This window comes from Ranitomeya imitator, chromosome 5 (assembly GCF_032444005.1).
Source record: "Ranitomeya imitator isolate aRanImi1 chromosome 5, aRanImi1.pri, whole genome shotgun sequence".
Lineage (NCBI taxonomy): Eukaryota > Metazoa > Chordata > Amphibia > Anura > Dendrobatidae > Ranitomeya > Ranitomeya imitator.
Window position 1 is genome coordinate 103,530,082 of NC_091286.1, and position 21,711 is coordinate 103,551,792.

Here is a 21,711-nt window from a genome sequence, read left to right on the forward strand (position 1 = left end):
GTATTCTAGAATATGTATGTATGTATGTATGTATGTATGTATGTATGTATGTATGTATGTATGTATGTATGTATAGTAATGGCTAAAAGTATTGACACCCCTGCAATTCTGTCAGATAATACTCAGTTTCTTCCTGAAAATTATTGCAATCACAAATTCTTTGTTATTATTATCTTCAGTGCTTTCTCTCAAACCATTTTGTAGTGCTTTTTGAAGTGTGTTTTGGGTCATTGTCCTGCTGGAAGACCCATGACCTCTGAGGGAGACCCAGCTTTCTCACACTGGGCCCTACATTATGCTGCAAAATTTGATGGTAGTCTTCAGACTTCATAATGCCATGCACACGGTCAAGCAGTCCAGTGCCAGAGGCAGCAAAGCAACCCCAAAACATCAGGGAACCTCCACCATGTTTGACTGTAGGGACCATGTTCTTTTCTTTGAATGCCTCTTTATTTCTCCTGTAAACTCTATGTTGATGCCTTTGCCCAAAAAGCTCTACTTTTGTCTCATCTGACCAAAGAACATTCTTCCAAAACGTTTTAGGCTTTTTCAGGTAAGTTTTGGCAAACTCCAGCCTGGCTTTTTTATGTCTCAGGGTAAGAAGTGGGGTCTTCCTGGGTCTCCTACCATACAGTCCCTTTTCATTCAGACACCGACGGATAGTACGGGTTGACACTGTTGTACCATCGGACTGCAGGGCAGCTTGAACTTTGGATGTTAGTCGAGGTTCTTTATCCAACATCTGCACAATCTTGCTTTGAAATCTCTTGTCAATTTTTCTTTTCCGTCCACATCTAGGGAGGTTAGCCATAGTACTGTGGGCTTTAAACTTCTTGATGACACTGCACACGGTAGACACAGGAACATTCAGGTCTTTTGAGATGGACTTGTAGCCTTGAGATTGCTCATGCTTCCTCACAATTTGGTTTCTCAAGTCCTCAGACAGTTCTTTGGTCTTCTTTCTTTTCTCCATGCTCAATGTGGTACACACAAGGACACAGGACATAGGTTGAGTCAACTTTAATCCATGTCAACTGGCTGCAAGTGTGATTTAGTTATTGCCAACACCTGTTAGGTGCCACAGGTAAGTTACAGGTGCTGTTAATTACACAAATTAGAACAGTGCCAATACTTTTGTCCACCCCCTTTTTTATGTTTGGTGTGGAATTATATCCAATTTGGCTTTAGGACAATTCTTTTTGTGTTTTTTTCATTTAAGACAAATTAAATGAAGATAATAATACCAAATAATTTGTGTTTGCAATCATTTTCAGGAAGAAAATGAGTATTATCTGACAGAATTGCAGGGGTGTCAATACTTTTGGCCATGACTGTATGTATGTATGTATGTATGTATGTATGCATGCATGCATGCATGTATGTATGTATGTATGTATATAGCAGCCACATAGTATATAGAACAGCCCACGTAACAGACAGCCACGTAGTATATAGCACAGCTACGAAGTATATAAGAGCCACGTAGTATATAGCAGCCACACAGTACATAACGCAGCCCATGTAGTATATAGCAGTGTGGGCACTATATCCCTGTTAAAAAAAAAAAAAAAAAAAGAATTAAAATAAAAAATAGTTATATACTCACCCTCCGGCGTCTACCGAAGCTGTCCAGATGCGCGCGATGCATCGCGCACCACGATGGACGACGGAAGGGGAGAATAGCACAATTTTTTATTTTTTATTATTTTTAACATTAGATCTTGTTACTCTTGATGCTGCATAGGCAGCATCAATAGTAAAAAGTTGGTCACACAGGGTTAAATAAGCAGCGTTAACGGAGTGCGTTACACCGCGGCATAAGGCGGTCCGTTAACACTGCCATTAACCCTGTGTGAGCGCTGACTGGAGGGGAGTATGGAGCGGGCACTGACTGGACGTAAGTAGGGAGGGGCGAATTCGCGGCCGGACTATGCCTGTCGCTGATTGGTTGCGGCCTTCTGGCCGCGACCAATCAGCAACGCGGGATTTCCGTTACAGACAGACAGACGGAAGTACCCCTTAGACGATTATATAGATAGGTGGCTCTGAGTTTTTCAGAGCATTAAAGTGTAAGGGGCGGACATATAGCTGGTGTAGCTACGCCGGGTCCCAGAGGGGGGCATTTGCAGGGCATTAATAATGGAGAAGAACAAGCAGCAGAAAACGACTAATCAGACAAGACGACAGCAACAGAAGTGGTCAGAATCCTTTTATTACTGCACGTTCTGGATTATTGTTTAGCCCTTCTGCAATAAGAGCCATAGCTTTTAGATTTAAATTTCATCAACTGGACGTTACATGATGGTTCTTTATTGTTAACGGAGCTTTAATTAATGTTATTTTGGGGTACATACAATTTAAATTTTTATTTGTGGAAATTAACTCTATGGGTCAGTATTAAAGTTGAGTGGATCAATAGCAGAGGATCGACTTTGAGATGAGTTTAATGAAATTTCGAAGGTCCCCACAAATTTGAATACATAGCTGTACATGTGCTGTGATGCCATTGCTCTGCTGCATGACCATCTGCATGTGCGGTCCCTGGCTGCCGCTGTGGAAGCTATCCGCGGGTTGCTAGGTCCTCTGCAGCTGGTGCATGACTTTCCACGTGTATTCAGGCTAGCAGTCGCTGCCAGGTGCCCTAAGCCACAGTTCCTGTGCTCTCTGTGCTGTAATGGTTTCTGTTTGTGCTTAGGGTGCGCGCGGCCATCCATCCCTGCTTTTAGTAGGGTTTGTGTGTGCACCTGTGTTGCTTTCCTCAGCCTATCGCTGAGGGGCAGCTCCTATATAAACTCTCTCTTTCCTGTTGGGCGTTGCCAAAGCATTGCGTTTCCGAGTCTTGCCTTGTGTGTGAGGTATCCAGATTGTTCACCTTCAATCATTCACTATCAATTATATAGGCAATATTAGTTCTATGTCAGCTATACACATATGTACATGTTTTACTTAATTGATATGGTGTGCAGTAAACCTATTCGGTCTAGGACTATTTATGGTGCATGGCCCTATTGGATATTGGATATTCCCAATCCCCATGCCGTTCACTGGCATTTGCTTATGTGCTGCTTGGTTGTACGGTTAACTCCCGCTATGTCTCTTACCTGTTTTTAATTAATAAAGATTTTTTGCTATTTATTTACTTGGACTACAAGGCTGTTTTTGTTTGCTCAGTTTGTTTCTCCTTGAATTCAGCAGCCAGTCCTGCAATTGTCCATATATGCATAGGGGATACTATTTACCTACATAATATGTCTGACCCACAGTGATTTATCTATTCCCCAATTTGCATACTATGTTACCCTTGCATGTCTCTCACTTTTATCCAGTACCTGACCCTGTCGGAACTGTGTCCTCTGTGTTATGTTCCTGAAGTCCTTTTGTGTCAGACACCCTGTACCCAGTGACTGTGAACTTCCTGGGCTCATCTTTTAAAGATGGAGTCTGGTGATCTTGCTGAGCTTTTACTATGCTGTGCTCAGTCTGCCATGCGGTTCTAACTCCGCCTGGCCCAGGTCCAGTCTGGCGGTGCTTGCACCATCCCCCGCTTGAGTTCCTTCCTAGGTCCGATGCCTGGAGCCTGACAGCCGTAGCTAGGAACCTGATGACCATCGCTGCCTGGTCCTGTGCCATCCGTGTCCCAGCCGATGACCTGGGCTGCCTCGCCAGCGTCCCAGATGTCTCTCCCATGCCCTGGGATGCCACGCCTGTGTCCCAGATGTCTATCCAGTGTTCCTGATGTCCTGCCCATGTCCTGATGCCCTGCCTGACCCTTGATGTCCTGTCTGTGTCCTAATGTCCTGCCTGTGTCAGATGACCTGATGTTCACTCTGGGTCCGAAGTCCTGATGTCCAGCCTGTGTCCTGATGCCCTTCCTGTGTCCGATGTCCGATGTCCTGAGGTCCACTCTGTGTCCAGATGTCCAGCCTGTGTCCGATGTCCTGATGTCGAGCCTGTGTCCGATGTCCTGATGTCGAGCCAGTATCCTGATGTCTTGCCTGTGACCCGATGTTTCACCGGTTCCCCGGGGTCCACACTGTGATGACGCCTGTCCAAGGTCGGTGTCTGATGTTCTCCTGCTGTGTCTGTGCTATGCCTAATGACAGAGATAGGCCATCCTAGTATGCCCGTGCCAGATTACCCTGGACTGCATCAACCCGTGAGGACACCTGCCATCGTCTGAAGTCTGTCCGAGGTCGGTGTCTGATATTCTCCTGCTGAGCCTGCACTGCGCCTGAGAGAGATGCCCATGCCAGATAACACTGGACTGCATCAACCCGTGATGTCCTCCTGCCTTCACCTGTTATCCTGAGACGTGTACCCTTCCTTGATGTGTGAAATCGGGATCCTGGCATCATTATGTTTTGTTTATGTTCTGTGTTTTCATTTAAGTAAACTTTGTTTCCTCATACCTGAAGTTGTACGGTGTAATCTAGCTCTGCATACTGCCATCTGCTCAACTGCCATAGACTCTGCTCGCTGCGCTTCCCTAGTCTGGGTAGGTCCAGGTTACTTTATGTGGTCAAGTGGGTCCACATTCTGTTCCCACTTGGGATGCTCACCCACGTCGTCATGGTCTGGCGACGTGAAGGTGTCGGCTGGCCGCGCCTGCAGTCACAGCCGTAACACTGAAGAGTCAGAGGGTGGGCGAGTGAAATGATTTGCAGTCGCACAGGCTTTCCCATAATGTCCTGCAATGATCACATCATATGGTCTAGTGCAGCTAATCTGAGGCTATCACAGGCAGTATAAAAAATAGGAGCTGGCCAGGGATCACCATCTTATGGTTGTACTGATAGGAAGTGAGAATGCACAGCTTATTTCACATAGGTACACAAAAAGGTCCAATGTGATTGTGGTTTACTAGTGCAGTACTTAAGCAGATTGAGAACATGAATGATTGTGTCAGGCTGTTAATCCTAATTCAAAGAGTCAGTGTAACTGCGATCTGATTGATACTGCTATAATATCATCTTAACATCCTTTTTTTCTTTTTTATACACTACTTAATAGGAGGGCAGTTTAAAACTCATTTGTTGGAAATTTGCTACTAAATAAAACTCCTGAAACCAAGTCTTGTGTGTCATAGACAACGCACTTCCTGCATTGTAAGCTGGGCTCAAAACAGGTTCAATACACTCTTTGGTGACCTCACAGTGCTATACACATTTTCTGGGCAATTAGATGTTATTTTCTATTGGGATTGCATCTTTTAAAGAAAATTCACCGAAGATCCACACATCTGTGATCATTACAATTATATTTTTGTCTTCCGTAATAGGAACCTGTCAGCAGGATTTCACACACCAAAGTATTTACATGTGCATGTAACTCTTTCAAAGACAAGTCAAGCAATATTTTTACAAGCCCAGTCCATTCCTCCACTACTGAAAAAGTATCGTTCGAATTTATATGCAAATGAGGCTGACGGGCTATTGTAGCTCTCAAGCCTCTGTCACTCCAGCTCTATTTCTCATCCAGCGTCGCCTCCTCCTGCTTTACTGACGACTTCTTTGCCTGAAGTCTCACAGAGTAGAGGTAGTCAGTCAAGCAGGAAGAGGCAGCGCTTACTGGGAAATAGAGCCAGAGTGACAGTGACTTCAGATCTAGGTTATCCATTTGCATATCAATTCTAGCACAGATTTATGAGTAACGGAAGAGCGGATTGGCCATGTAAAGGTATTGATGGAATTGTTTTTGAAAGACATGCACAGATAAATTGTTTGAGAGGTGAAATTTTGCTGACAGATTCCCTTTAAAATCATTTTGTTTGATGCCACATTTTTCCACTGACCTAGCCACAGTGTAAGCCTGATTTTAGCAAGACAGATTCTAGGGTTTCCTGACGTACATTTAATTTATTGTTATACTTTTATGGTTATATATTTTTTAAAGGAAATTGGATTTAAAAAAAAAAAAAAAGACATACCTTTCAGATTTCAGTTTAAAGTGAATTTTTTGTATGGGTTATTAAAATTGGAGCCGCAGTGTATACAGTGGGGCAAAAAAGTATTTAGTCAGTCAGAAATAGTGCAAGTTCCACCACTTAAAAAGATGAGAGGCGTCTGTAATTTACATCATAGGTAGACCTCAACTATGGGAGACAAACTGAGAAAAAAAAAAATCCAGAAAATCACATTGTCTGTTTTTTTTAACATTTTATTTGCATATTATGGTGGAAAATAAGTATTTGGTCAGAAACAAACAATCAAGATTTCTGGCTCTCACAGACCTGTAACTTCTTCTTTAAGAGTCTCCTCTTTCCTCCACTCATTACCTGTAGTAATGGCACCTGTTTAAACTTGTTATCAGTATAAAAAGACACCTGTGCACACCCTCAAACAGTCTGACTCCAAACTCCACTATGGTGAAGACCAAAGAGCTGTCAAAGGACACCAGAAACAAAATTGTAGCCCTGCACCAGGCTGGGAAGACTGAATCTGCAATAGCCAACCAGCTTGGAGTGAAGAAATCAACAGTGGGAGCAATAATTAGAAAATGGAAGACATACAAGACCACTGATAATCTCCCTCGATCTGGGGCTCCACGCAAAATCCCACCCCGTGGGGTCAGAATGATCACAAGAACGGTGAGCAAAAATCCCAGAACCACGCGGGGGGACCTAGTGAATGAACTGCAGAGAGCTGGAACCAATGTAACAAGGCCTACCATAAGTAACACACTACGCCACCATGGACTCAGATCCTGCAGTGCCAGACGTGTCCCACTGCTTAAGCCAGTACATGTCCGGGCCCGTCTGAAGTTTGCTAGAGAGCATTTGGATGATCCAGAGGAGTTTTGGGAGAATGTCCTATGGTCTGATGAAACCAAACTGGAACTGTTTGGTAGAAGCACAACTTGTCGTGTTTGGAGGAAAAAGAATACGGAGTTGCATCCATCAAACACCATACCTACTGTAAAGCATGGTGGTGGAAACATCATGCTTTGGGGCTGTTTCTCTGCAAAGGGGCCAGGACGACTGATCCGGGTACATGAAAGAATGAATGGGGCCATATCGTGAGATTTTGAGTGCAAACCTCCTTCCATCAGCAAGGGCATTGAAGATGAAACGTGGCTGGGTCTTTCAACATGACAATGATCCAAAGCACACCGCCAGGGCAATGAAGGAGTGGCTTTGTAAGAAGCATTTCAAGGTCCTGGAGTGGCCTAGCCAGTCTCCAGATCTCAACCCTATAGAAAACCTTTGGAGGGAGTTGAAAGTCCGTGTTGCCAAGCGAAAAGCCAAAAACATCACTGCTCTAGAGGAGATCTGCATGGAGGAATGGGCCAACATACCAACAACAGTGTGTGGCAACCTTGTGAAGACTTACAGAAAACGTTTGACCTCTGTCATTGCCAACAAAGGATATATTACAAAGTATTGAGATGAAATTTTGTTTCTGACCAAATACTTATTTTCCACCATAATATGCAAATAAAATGTTAAAAAAACAGACAATGTGATTTTCTGGATTTTTTTTTCTCAGTTTGTCTCCCATAGTTGAGGTCTACCTATGATGTAAATTACAGACGCCTCTCATCTTTTTAAGTGGTGGAACTTGCACTATTGCTGACTGACTAAATACTTTTTTTGCCCCACTGTATCTTATATATAAAATAAACTATATAATTTTAATTAATTCTAATTTGAGTAATATAATTACACCCATGGCAAACTTGAGGACCTTTGATAAGCCGCCGGCTGCTACCGTAACTCCTTAGCACAGTGACGTCATGTTTAGATACGGTGAAGGGTAGACAATTAGGGTGCTTTCTCATGGAGTTTAGTTACACGTTCGCGAGTCCCATTGGGGCTTGCATCTGAGCACCCTTGTAAAACAGGATTTGGGCGTATGAGTCGACAAGGCCATTGTCTTCATCATTGTAGTCTGAGTGAACGTGTGCTCCAATGTGCATCATTTTCAGGTGTATACGCCTACTGGAGGCGAATGCATCAATTTAGTCTATGGCCTCATTGGCGCAAACGTCCGAATCCCATTTTACCAGGGGGTTCGATCGTAAGCACGAACGTGCAACTAAACACAATGTGAGAGCCCCCTTAGATGTAAGTCTTGATGTGGACGTAGGGGTCAATACTGTCTCAGTCCGAAAATGCCTTGGCTGCCTTTAGCAAGCAAAGCTTACAAAACACAACCAGAAATTGGTTTCTATGGATAACACAGCTACTCTGTTTTTTGGAGACTGTTTTATCCTATATTCATACATATGGCAATTCCTTTCATGCGCAAAGTGTAAAACCTACACGGACTCATTAACAGATCGCATCTACTTTTAGACTACATATATAGGGCAGGCTACAAACTGTTAATATTTCATGCAGAAATACCAACTTTGGTTCTCTGGCAAAGCGAGTAAAATAAAAGTGCTGGAAAATTTTTAGCATTAAAGAGCTGCCATGGTCTGTTTAACACAAACAGCATTATATTGAGATCTTACGTAGCAGACCATTGCAGATAACTCCACTTTAGTCCCAAGTTCTTTGCGACCTTTGCAAAGTCATGAGCGGCTGTCTCGCCTGGGTATTATCTATGTAGCTCAGCTGATAAGTCATCCATTAAGATACAGAATGCTCGCTCTCAGACTCCTCATACTGCACCCTTCTACCACCATAAACTTGATATATGAAATGAACTGATTTGGATCGCACCGTTACATTTCATTTGCTGTTACATTCGTAGCACAGTTGCAAAGAAATAAAACTTACCTCAATCACTCTGCAGTCAAAATCTTCATATGTTTCTGATGAGAAAACAAGAAAAAAATATATAGTTTGCTTGTTTACAAAGTGATGAAAGAAGAGCAAATTAAGGACAATATACAAGAAAGTAAATAGTTGTTGAATATGGATAATGACCCCGCCTGCAGACGTACACAACCTGATCTAGGCCCTCCACTCACAGCTGGGGCCATGTATACTGGCCTTTGTATAACATATTGGCACTGCATTTTAATATTTAATTCTCTGCTATACCCATCTCCTTATCTGCCCATCCACCTCTCTCTACTTCTCAATTTATTCACATGCCCACCTAGTTGTCCCCATATTCATTCTCTAATCTCTCTACCGGCTTTTCTTTCCTTCCAGTTATCCTTCCATCTAACACACTGTTCATCAATCCATCCTTCTACCTACTCAGTCATTTAAGCCTCATTCATAGGTTAGTGTTTTTGCATCAGTATTTGTAAGTAAAAAAAAAAAAAAAAAACACAGCCCAGGTGTCAATCTTTCAATTACAGTTTTTCTATGCAAGCTCCACTTCTTGCTTTAGTAGACAATCACTGATTATTATTATTTATTATTATAGCGCCATTTATTCCATGGCGCTTTACACTGATGCAAAAATACTGACGCGTGAATGAAGCCTTATACTGTACTTACCATCCATCACTACCTTATATATGTATACAATCATCCATGCACCCATACAATTTACCAACCTCTCTACCTACCTATTCATTCATCCATCCATCAATCCCTCTACCTATCCACCAATTCATTTATCCATCTTCCCGTCCATTCATATATGTATTCATCCCTCTAGCTATCCATCAATTCATTTATCTACCCTCCCATCCATTCTTCCATCCATCAATTCCTCTACCCTATCAATTCATTTATCCATCTTCCCATCCATACATATGCCTTCATCTTTCTACCGATCTAGCAATTCATTTATCCATCTTCCCATCCATCCATCAATCCCTCTACCTATCCATCAATTCATTTATCCATCTTCCCATCCATCCATCAATCCCTCTACCTATCCATCAATTCATTTATCCATCTTCCCATCCATCCATCAATCCCTCTACCTATCCATCAATTCATTTATCCATCTTCCCGTCCATTCATATGAATTCAGCCCTCTAGCTATCCATCAATTCATTTATCTACCTTCCCATCCATTCTTCCATCCATCAATTCCTCTACCCTGTCAATTCATTTATCCATCTTCCCGTCCATTCATATGTATTCATCTCTCTACCTATCCAGCAATTCATTTATCTACCTTCCCATCCATTAATTCCTATCCATTTATACATCCATCTTTCCCTCTAACTGTGCATCCATAGATCAATCCATCCCTTTACCTACACATCCATTTATTCAGCCATCCATCTTTCTGCTCTTCCAGCCCACCCATTTATCCATCTGCCTCCCACCTAGTTATAAATCCATCTAGCTTTCTACTTATCCACCCATTGATAATTATCCATCGCTCTACTTCACACTCCCTTATACATCCCTTTGTCCATCAACTCGTTGATGCCTGCACCTACCCACCCATTTATAAACTCATCCATCAATCCATGGATCCTGCTACCAAAACCACCACTTATATAATCTTGTATTCCTCTACCCAAGCATCTCTCCATAAATCTCTCTACATCACACTCATTTATACATCCATCAAACCATCGATCACTCCACCTACTCACTCAGTTATACAGCCATCCCAGCAAGCATCCATCCCTCTACCCATTAATCCAACTCGCTATCTTGCCACCTTCATACCTCTATGGAGGCCATGTTCCACTTAACCATTTATCCTATAAGGCTACTATAAAAAGCTGCCATCTGTAAACTTGTGAGATTCTATTGATAGAATTTTATTGCACCCCCCAGCCTTCCTCACTGAAAAAAAAAGATGATATTACCTTTTGCCCTAAAGTGAAGCAAAGACAAGGGAACAACTGAAATATCACAGAACTGCAGTAAATGTTTTCTTGTTTTGACCTTTTACGGAAAGGACAGTATAACCCAACATAAAGGCAGAAAGATCCAAGGGAGAAAAACTTGACAGATTGTTTTCTTATTATTGTGGACAGGTGAACAGGAGCCACATTAGAGTGATCTGGATGACTGGATGAAGGTCTTTGTTTCCCTGATGATTATCCCTAAATCACAGGAATCTACCTGCCTTGCCATTAGTAATTAAAGGGATTAACAAAAAAACAAACAAACCCCAAAACAATGAAATGGTGATAAATAGTGTTGAGCATTCCGATACCGCAAGTATCGGGTATCGGCCGATATTTGCGGTATCGGAATTCCGATACCGAATTCCGATACTTCCCGCGTATCGGATACCGGAATCGGAAGTTCCCAGAATTCAAACTGAACGCAGCAGCCAATGAGGAATGATTGGAAGTGTGGGCACATCCTGTTTAGCATGGTGGGCATGTAAGTACTGGCAAGGCTTGGATTGGCTGCTGAAATGATGTCACTCTGCACTATAAAAAACGCTGCCGCCATTTTGCGCTCACTCTGCTGTGATTTCAGTTAGGGACAGGACGCTGTGTTCTAACTGAGGGCCAGTCGAGCTAGCTAATTGCTTTATTTTCCTTTCCAAAGGCTAATTTAGCAAAACGCTGTGTGTTCTTCACTGTTCACCTTGCTCTTGCCTTGCAGCGCTGTTTTAACAGCGTTCTGCAAGGTCTCTGTGTGTGTGTGTGTGTGCAGCTCACTCTGTAGTCTGTGTGCAGCCATATACCCGGTTGTATTCAGCTCAGGGGGGGTTCACACTGCCTCACACAGTTGTCCTTTTTTGCTCTTAGTGCAGCCTGCTGCACATTTTTTCTCAAATTTCCTATTAGTGTTTTGCCACCAGTCTCCAGCTCTATTGTGGAAAAACACTACATAGGATAACCTAGAGGGGGGTTTTTGGGCCTTGCAGCGCCGTTTACGGCTGTCTGCACGGTCTCCGTGTGAGCCCAGCTCGCCCTGTAGTCTGTGTGCAGCCATAGCCGGTTGGATTCAGCTCAGGGTTCGTTACTGGCTCATACCTTGAGAAAAATGTTACTTTTTTTCAAATAGTGCAGCCTGTTTAAAATTTGAAAAAAAAAAAATTCCTATTAGTGTCTTTCCACTCGTATCCAGCTAAATAGTGGAAAAACACTATATAGGATAACCTAGAGAAGGGTTTTTTGGCCTTGCAGCACCGTTTACGGCTGTCTGCACGGTCTCCGTGTGAGCGCAGCTCGCCCTGTAGTCTGTGTGCAGCCATAGCCGGTTGGATTCAGCTCAGGGTGCGTTACTGCCTCATACCTTGAAAAACAATTTCCTTTTTTTCAAATAGTGCAGCCAGTTTAAAATTTGAAAAAAAAAATTCCTATTAGTGTCTTTCCACTCGTATCCAGCTAAATAGTGGAAAAACACTATATAGGATAACCTAGAGGAGCTTTTTTTGGCCTTGCAGCGCCGTTTACGGCTGTCTGCACGGTCTCCGTGTAAGCCCAGCTCGCCCTGTAGTCTGTGTGCAGCCATAGCCGGTTGGATTCAGCTCAGGGTTCGTTACTGCCTCATACCTTGAGAAAAATTTTACTTTTTTTCAAATAGTGCAGCCTGTTTAAAATTTGAAAAAAAAAATTCCTATTAGTGTCTTTCCACTCGTATCCAGCTAAATAGTGGAAAAACACTATATAGGATAACCGAGAGGAGGGTTTTTTGGCCTTGCAGCGCCGTTTACGGCTGTCTACACGGTCTCCGTGTGATTTAAACTAGCTCTGTAGCCCGATCTGCACCAAAAAAAAAGTTAAGTTCACCAAACACAACATAACACTTGTGTAGGCCACATTTGAAAAATAATAAAGTTTAGTCCACAATTTACAACATTAGTGTTTCTTACACCTGTTAGGAGGAGCATTTCAGGAATAAGCACACTAAGGCCTTAGTACTTTTCTGCTTATCTTTATCTGTCAACCAAGATGAAGAGGGCAGGGAGTAAGGCACGTGGGCGTGGAGCAGGGAGAGGACGTGGTGATTCTGTGCCTGCTGCGGGCGCCGGTGACTCGTCGTCACTCAGTTTCAGCAGGGAACAGTCCTTCATGCGCAGCTTTGTCGGAGAGCGCCGTGCACCGCTGCTACGTGAAGACCAAATTGAAGCCGTTGTCGGGTGGATGGCAGCTAACGCCTCGGCATCGACTTCAGTTAGTGCCACATCCTCTCAGGCACAGAGCACTGGAGAGCAGCCATCTGTCTCTTCACCACCTGCCAAATTGGCCAGGCAGTCAGAGAGCCCAGGACAGGAGCCGTCTCTACTTCTGTTCTCTGAATCTCTTGGCTTGGAAACAGGGGGCCAGCCAAGCAGCATTGGAGAAATGGAAGAAGAGGCAGTGTGCAGTGATGCCCAAAAGCTTTATCTCTCTGACTCTGAAGAGGCAGGTGGGCCAGTGCCTCCGGTGACCACAGCGCAGTACGCATCGGATGATGAAACTCAGGTGCCGCTTTCTGATGCGTACTGTGCTGCCGAGACTACCCAGGAGGAGCAGTTGGTGGCAGAGGGTAGTGGAGATGATGAGGTCCTTGACCCATCGTGGCGTGAGGAACAGGAAGGTGGTGGGAGCAGCTCTGAGGAAGAGCTTCCCCTTACGGGCCAAAGAGGGAGAGGGAGGGGGAAGACTGCGGAGCCTGTAGCCTCCACTTTGGCACCCGTTAGGAGCCTGTCTCTTTCCAAAGCCAAAAAGGGCGCTCCCAAGACTTGCAGTGCCTGGTCCTTTTTTGACACAGTTGCAGATGACATTTGTTTTGTCAAATGCAAGCTGTGTCATCAGAAAGTAAAAAGAGGGAAAAATGTCAGCAACCTCAATACCACAAATATGTGGAAACATGTGCGGAACAGGCACGCGGTGGAGTTACAGAAACACAATGAAGACGTAGGCCAACCAACAGCGGCAGCTACCACCTCTTCATCTCGTGTTGCCTCTTCCTCCACTGTTGTCCAGAGACCTAGTGTAATTCCACCCACAGCACCACCTTCCCAGTCATCCTCACACTCCCAGTCTACTCTACAGCCATCGGTAGTCCAGGCATGGGAGAAAAGGCGGGCATTCTCGGCCAACCACCCCCGAGCACAGGCTCTGAATGCAGGCATTGCCAAACTGTTGTCCCTGGAAATGCTCTCGTTCAGGCTGGTGGAGACTGACAGCTTCCGTGACTTGATGGCATTGGCAGTCCCACAGTACAAGGTGCCCAGCCGCTTTTACTTCAGCAGGCAGGCTGTCCCTGCCCTGCACAGGCATGTTGAGGCAAACATAAAACATGCGCTACTGAACGCCGTCAGTAGCAAGGTCCACCTCACCACCGATGCGTGGACCAGTCAGCATGGACAGGGGCGATATGTTTCCCTCACTGCCCATTGGGTTAATGTTGTTGAGCCAGGTACAGATCGTGCGAGTGGCGCAGGACGTGTCCTGCCCACTCCAAGGATTGCAGGAATCCAGTCTGTACGCATCAACTCCTCCTCTTACACCAGTTCCTCTGATTCCTCTCTGCAGGATCCGTCACAGTCCACCTCCACATGGACCCGTGAACGTTTACCTATGACCGACATGAGCACAGCCGTGGCCAAACGTCAGCAGGCCGTCTTGAAACTAGTTTCATTGGGGCATCGAAGCCACACAGCGCAGGAGCTCTGGAATGCCATCAAGCAGGAGAGCGATGTGTGGTTACTGCCAGCGAATCTCCAGCCAGGCATGGTAGTGTGTGACAATGGCCGAAATCTGGTGGCAGCTTTGGCCCTTGGCAACCTCACTCACATCCCATGTCTGGCACATGTGCTCAATTTGGTTGTGCAGAGTTTTCTGAGGGACTATCCGGATCTTGATGCCCTGCTGCACAAGGTCCGCCTAGAGTGTGCTCACTTGTGGCGTTCCAGCTTGGCCAGATCCCGCATTGCTGCTCTGCAGCGCCGATTCCGCCTTCCGGAACACCGCATCATATGTGACCTACCTACCCGGTGGAATTCCACGTTACATATGTTGGAGCGGTTGTGTGAGCAGCAGCAAGCAGTTATGGAGTACCAGCTGCATCAGGCGCAAAGAAGTCGCAGTCAGCGCCGATCAGACTTCACAACCACAGAGTGGGCCACTATGAAGGACGTCTGCCAGGTTTTGCGTCCTTTTGATTATTCCACGCGGATGGCAAGTGCAGATGATGCACTAGTCAGCATGACTGTCCCCCTTATCTGCCTGCTTCAGCAAACTTTGCAAGGGTTAAGGGATGATGTGGTGGAAGAGGTGGAGGATGAGGAGTCACCTTTTCCATCAGCTTCTGGAGAGTCAGCGCCACGTGGTTCCTCACAAAGGGGTACGCAGGGGCCAATTTGTGAGGAGGATGAGGAGGAGTCAATGGAGGAGGAAGAGCTCTGTCCAGAGGAGGGAGCGACACAATTGTCCAGTGGTCAGTGTGTACAGCGAGGGTGGGGTGATGACGAGCGGGCAGAGATCATGTCTCAAGCAGGGGACAGCGTTTCTGGGCCAGTTGGCACTCTGCAGCACATGGTGGATTTCATGCTGCAGTGCCTGAGAAACGACCGCCGCATCGACCACATTCTCAACATGCCTGATTATTGGGTGTTCACCCTCCTCGATCCTCGCTACCGGGACAACGTCCAAAACCTCATCCCTGCGTTGACCCGGGAGCGTAAATTGCGGGAGTACCACGACACACTGGTGAATTCCATCATCTTCTCCTGTCCAACTGAGAGGAGTGCTGCTAGTGCTTTACAAAGCAGCTCAGTGCGTCGAGGCAGTGGGGGAGGCTCTGCCCAAAGAGGGAGCAGAAGCAGTGCCTCTGCCCAAGGCAAGCCCAGTATGGCACAACTCTGGCACACTTTTGTGTGCCCGCCCCAAATGTCTACACCATCACCGGCGGCTCCAGTCAGCAGGAGGCAACGGTTCCGTCAGATGGTGACAGACTACATGGCTTGCCCTCTTACTGTACTCCCAGATGGCTCTTCCCCGTTCAAGTTTTGGGTCTCTAAGCTGGATACATGGCCAGAGCTAAGCCAGTATGCATTGGAGGTGCTGGCTTGCCCTGCGGCTAGTGTCTTATCGGAACGTGTCTTTAGTGCCGCAGGTGGTGTACTAACAGACCGTCGCATGCGACTATCCTCCGATAACGTTGACCGGCTTACTTTCCTGAAAATGAACCAGGCCTGGATCTCGCAGGAATTTGCCACTCCTCTGCCTGATTAAGTAATTGGGTGTCATCCAGGTCTCCTGCTGTGTTCATCTTTCTACCACCTGAACTGCTATTCCTGGGCTCCAACACCGCCAGTTGCGGCTCAGAAGTGCAGGCTGCAAGTAAAAACATACGACCCAGTGTTATTGGGTTTCAGTAACGTCAGCTGATCCCCAGCTGTGTAGCCGGCAATGTGTCCTGCGACCGCCACGCTGGCACAACAACCTAAATGTAAGGGAACCTGTCCCCCCCCCGTCGTTTGTTACTGAAAGAGCCATCTTGTGCAGCAGTAATGCTGCACAAGGAAAAGGTAGCTCTTTTTTTTTTAGCTCTTTGCACACGCAGAACTTAACACTTATAAAATGTGTTCACTGATACCGTTATACCGTCCCGGAGCTGGGACTTTCCTTCGTAATGTGACGCAGCACAGCCGTCATTCCTACCCCCTTGGTGCCATGCGCTGCCTCCTCAGCGTTGTTTTAAGCTGTCACGGAGCCTGCGCTGTTCTGTTATCCCTTGGGCATGCCCTATTTGCGCTGCCTGTCTTCTGACATAATTTGGTGTCAGGCTGGCTGCGCCTGTGCGGCCGCGCTGCCCGAGATCCCGCCTCGCAGTGTCTTCTGATTGAGTCACACTGCAGGCCTGGGATCCATGGGCATGCGCAGTGCATATCTTCCCCTCGGGCTCTCGCTCATTTCCCTTCGCCTTCTTTAGACTGTGCGCCGTCAGCTGATCCCTAGCATGCCACGGCCGTGACACCGCACAGTCTGAAGAAGAGGGAAGGAGGGGAGTGAGAGTCGAGGTTATGCACTGTGCATGCCCATGGTTCCAAGGCCCGCAGTGGGATTACGTTAGACGAGACTGCGAGGTGGGATCTGGAGCAGCGTGGACGCACAGGCACTGACAGCCTGACACCAAATTATGTCAGAAGACAGGCAGCGCTAATTGGGCATGGCCAAGGGCTAACAGAACAGCGCAGGCTCCGTGACAGCTTAAAACAACGCTGAGGAGGCAGCGCACGGCATCAAGGGGATAGGAATGACAGCTGTGCTGTGTCCCATTACGAAGGAAATTCGCACCTCCGGAACGGTTTAACGGTATAAAGGGACACATTTTTAGTGTTTACTTCGGTGTTTGCAAGGAGCATAATTAAAAGAGCAACCTTTTCCTTTTGCATCCTTAGTGCTGCACAAGATGGCTCTTTCAGCTACAAACGTCTTGGGGGGGGGGTTAAAGGTTTCCTTTCAACTTGCTCCAATCAGGCTTCGGCCTACACTCTGTTCCTCTGCTCCTCCTGCTGTCCCTGGGCTCTAACACCGCCAGTTGGTGCCTGGAAGTGCTGTGTGCACAGTCAACAGTCGCTCCTCTGTTATTGGGGTTCAGTAACGTCAGCTGATCCCCAGCTGTGTGTGCGGCAATACCTCCAATCTGCTCCTCCTGCTGTCCCTGGGCTCTAACACCGCCAGTTGGTGCCTGGAAGTGCTGTGTGCACAGTCAACAGTCGCTCCTCTGTTATTAGGGTTCAGTAACGTCAGCTGATCCCCAGCTGTGTGTGCGGCAATACCTCCAATCTGCTCCTCCTGCTGTCCCTGGGCTCTAACACCGCCAGTTGGTGCCTGGAAGTGCTGTGTGCACAGTCAACAGTCGCTCCTCTGTTATTGGGGTTCAGTAACGTCAGCTGATCCCCAGCTGTGTATCCGGCAACGTGTCATGCGACCGCCACGCTGGCACAACTAAAATGTAAGGGGACCTGTCCCCCCCCCCTAGGCGTTTGTTACTGAAAGAGCCACCATGTGCAGCACTAATACTGCACAAGGGAAAGGTCGCTCTTGAAATTATGCTCCTTGCAAACGCTGAACTACACACTCATGTAATGTGTCCCCTCACACCGTCCAACCGTCCCGGAGGTGGGACTTTCCTTTGTAATGTGACGCAGCACAGCCGTCATTGCTACCCCCTTGGCACCGTGCGCTGCCTCCTTAGCGTTGTTTGATTCCGTCATGGACCCTGCGCTGTTATGTTATCCCTTGGCCATGCACAGTTTGCGCTGCCCGTCCTCTGACATCATTTGTTGTCGTCCTGGCTGCGCCTGTGCGTCCACGCTGCCCGAAATCACACCTCGCAGTGTCGTCTAATGTGATCCCACAGTGGGCCTGGTATCCATGGCCATGCGCAGTGCATATACTAGCCTCTCACTCCCCTTCTTCACGCTTCTTCAGACTAGGCGGCGTCAGCTGATCCCTAATAGCATGCCACGGCCGTGACGCCGCACAGTCTGAAGAAGCAGGAAGCAGGTGAGTGAGAGGCGATGATATGCACTGCGCATGCCCATGGATCCCTGGCCCGCAGTGGGACTACAATAGATGACACTGCAAGGTTGGATCTCGGGCAGCTTGGACGCACAGGCACTGCCAGCCTGACACCTACATGATGTCAGAAGACGGGCACCGCTAACTGTGCATGGCCAAGGGATAACATTACAGCGCGGGCTCCGTGACAGAACCAAACAACGTTGAGGAGGTGGTGCCCGGCACCAAGGGGGTTGGAATGACGGCTGTGCTGTGTCACATTACAAAGGAAAGTCCCACTTCCGGGATGGTTTGACGGTGTGAGGGGACACATTATATGAGTGTGTACTTCAGCGTTTGCAAGGAGCATAATTTTCGGAGCCACCATTTTCCATGTGCAGTATTACTGCTGTACAAGATGGCTCTTTCAGCAACAAATGCCTGGGGGGGGGGGGGGGTTAAAGGTTCCCTTTCAACTTGCTCCACTGCAGGCTTCGGCCTACACTCTGCTCCTCTTTGATTCCCTGGGTTTCAACACTGTCAGTTGCCACCTGGAAGTGTTGTCTACACAGAAAAAACACTAGGTGATGTGTCAGTGGGGTTCAGCACCGCCAGCTGTTCCCCTGCTGTGTAGTCGGCAACGTGTCCAGCACAAGCCACGCTGCCACAACAGAACAAAAGCTGCCACCAGTGCAGGCTTCGGCCTACACTCTGCTCCTCTCCTCCTCCTCCTGACCCTGGGCTCAAACTCCGCTAGTTTTTGCCCGGAAGTGCTAGCTGCACAGAGAAAAACACCAGCCAATGTGTTAGTGGGGTTCAGCAACGCCAGCTGTTCCCCTGCTGTGTAGCCGGCAACGTGACCTGCAAACGCCACGCAGGCACATGAACTGAAATTAAAGGGAACCTGGCCCCACCCCCCCAGGTGTTTCTATGTATAACAGCCACCTAGTACAGCAGTACTGCTGCATTTGTACAAGGTGGCTGACTTTTTCTCCTTGCCCACGTGGAACTCAACACGTACAAAATGTGTCTCATTGAGACCATTCCACTGTCCCTGAGGTGTGACTTTCCTTTCTAATGATACGCAGCACCCCCCTTGGTAGCGTTTCCCGTCTTTTGTCATCACGGTTAGCTGGCTGCGCCTGTGCATCCGCCCTGCTAGAAACAACGCCCCTCGTTGTCATATTTATTTTGTCAGCGAGGGTGTGGTTTATGGGCACGAGCAGTGCATATGTTCGCCTGTCTTAACTCATCTCCTTCCGCCTTCTTCAGACTGTGCGGCCTCCTGGCCGTGGTAGGCGACAAGGGATCAGCTGAGGCCGCCCAGTCTGGAGCAGGTGTAAGGACATGTGTAAGCGGCAAACCTATTTACTGCACAAGGCCACGAATCCCAGCCACGCAGTGTGATTTTTTGAAAACACACTGCGGGTCTGGGATTCATGTCCATCGCTAACCGCAACGGCCGAAATGAAATGAGGTCAGAAGACAGGAAGCGCTCACAGCGCATGGCCAAGGGATCACAATAGCGCAGACTCCTGTACAGCAAATAACAACGCTCAGGAATCTGCGCCCAGTACCTAGGTGCAAATTTTGACACCTGTGCTGCGTCTCCTTAAAAAGACAAGTCACGCCTCCACAACTGTTTGACAGTATAATGGGCTAAATAGTGTACGTGTTTTATTCAGCGTGTGCAAGGAGCAAACTAAATAGAGCAACCTTTTACTTGTGCAGCATTAATGCTGCACAAGGTGTGGCTCTTGTACCTTGCAACACCTGAGGGGGGTTAAAGGTAACCTTTGAAATTGGTTCAACTAGGCTTCGGCCTACACTCTGCTCCTCTCCTGCTGACCCTGGGCTCAAACACCGCTAGTTTTTGCCCGGACATGCGAGCTGCACAGAGAAAAACACCAGTCAATGTGTCAGTGGGGTTCAGCACCGCCAGCTGTTCCCCTGCTGTGTAGCTGGCAACGTGTCCTGCAAACGCCACGCAGGCACATGAACTGAAATTGAAGGGAGCCTGCCCCCCACCCCCAGGTGTTTCTATGTATAACAGCCACCTTGTACAGCAGTACTGCTGCATTTGTACAAGGTGGCTGACTTTTTGTCCTTGCCCACGTGGAACTCAAAACGTACAAAATGTGTCTCATTGAGACCATTCCACTGTCCCTGAGGTGTGACTTTCCTTTCTAATGATACGCAGCACCCCCCTTGGTAGCGCTTCCCGTCTTCTGACATCATTGGTTGGCTTGTTGCGCCTGTGCGTCCGCCCTGCCTGAAACAATGCTCCTCGTTGTCTTATTTTGACTGCGAGGGTGTGATTGATGGGCACGAGCAGTGCATATCTTCACCTGTCTTAACTCATCTCCTTCCGCCTTCTTCAGACTGTGCAGCCTCATGGCCGCGGCATGCGAGAAGGGATCAGCAGAGGCCGCCCAGTCTGAAGCAGGTGTAAGGACGTGTGTGAGCGGCCAAAATATTTACTGCTCAAGGCCACGAATCACAGCACCGCAGTGTGACTTTATGAAAAGGCACTGTGGGTCTGGGATTTATGGCCATCGTTAACCGCACCGGCCGACATGAAATGAGGTCATAAGACGGGCAGCTCTAACAGGGCATTGCCAAGGGATAACACAAGAGCGCAGACTCCTGTACAGCAAATAACAACGCTCAGGAAGCTGCGCCAAGCACCAAGGCGTTATTTGGGACACCTGTGCTGCGTCTCCTTAAAAAGCCAAGTCACGCATCCACTACAGTTTGACTGTAGAATGGGCTAAATTGTGTACGTCTTTCATTCAGCGTGTGCAAGTAGACAAATTAATAGAGCAACCTTTCACTTGTGCAGCATTAATACTGCACAAGGTGTGTCTCTTGTACTTTGTAACACCTGAGGGGGGGTTAAAGGTTTCCTTTGAAATTGGTTCAAATAGGCTTCGGCCTACACTCTGCTCCTCTCCTCCTCCTCCTGCTTCAACACGGGCTCTAACATCGCTAGTTTTTGACCGCAAGTGCTAGCTGCACAGAGAAAAACACACGCCATTGTGTTAGTGGGGTTCAGCAACGCCAGCTGTTCCCCCACTGTGTAGCCGGCAAAGTGTCCTGCAAACGCAACGCAGACACAAAGCTGCCTCCAGTGCAGGCTTCGGCCTACACTCTGCTCCCCCTGCTTACCCTTAGCTCCAACACCGCTAGTTGGGGCTCTAGGAAGACAATCTTTAATAGGCAACGCATCTGGGTTCCAGCACCGCCAGCTGGTTCTCGGCAGTGTTCTTGTCACAGGTACTCCCTCGTGCCAAGCCTGGTTTCAGCACCGTCAGCTGTTTCCGGGTTGTGTCAAGCTCGCTGAGACGCCTATGCTTGCCCCGTCGTGGTGCGGTCGGGTTAGCCAACTCCAGGGTGCCTCCAGTTTAGGAGCTTCCTATGTGGGCTGCGTGAACTGGTAGT

The 21,711-nt window shown here is 47.4% G+C and overlaps 1 protein-coding gene across 3 annotated transcripts in view; it reads right to left on the reverse strand.

The window, feature by feature from the left end:
• MRPS5 (mitochondrial ribosomal protein S5) overlaps positions 1 to 21,711 on the reverse strand; it is a 129,126-nt gene that overhangs the window by 36,377 nt on the left and 71,038 nt on the right. For all 3 annotated transcript variants that reach the window (XM_069768999.1, XM_069769000.1, XM_069769001.1), the window contains exon 5: positions 8,723 to 8,757. In XM_069768999.1, coding sequence (XP_069625100.1) covers positions 8,723 to 8,757 — 35 coding nt within the window. The remainder of the gene's footprint in view (positions 1 to 8,722; positions 8,758 to 21,711) is intronic.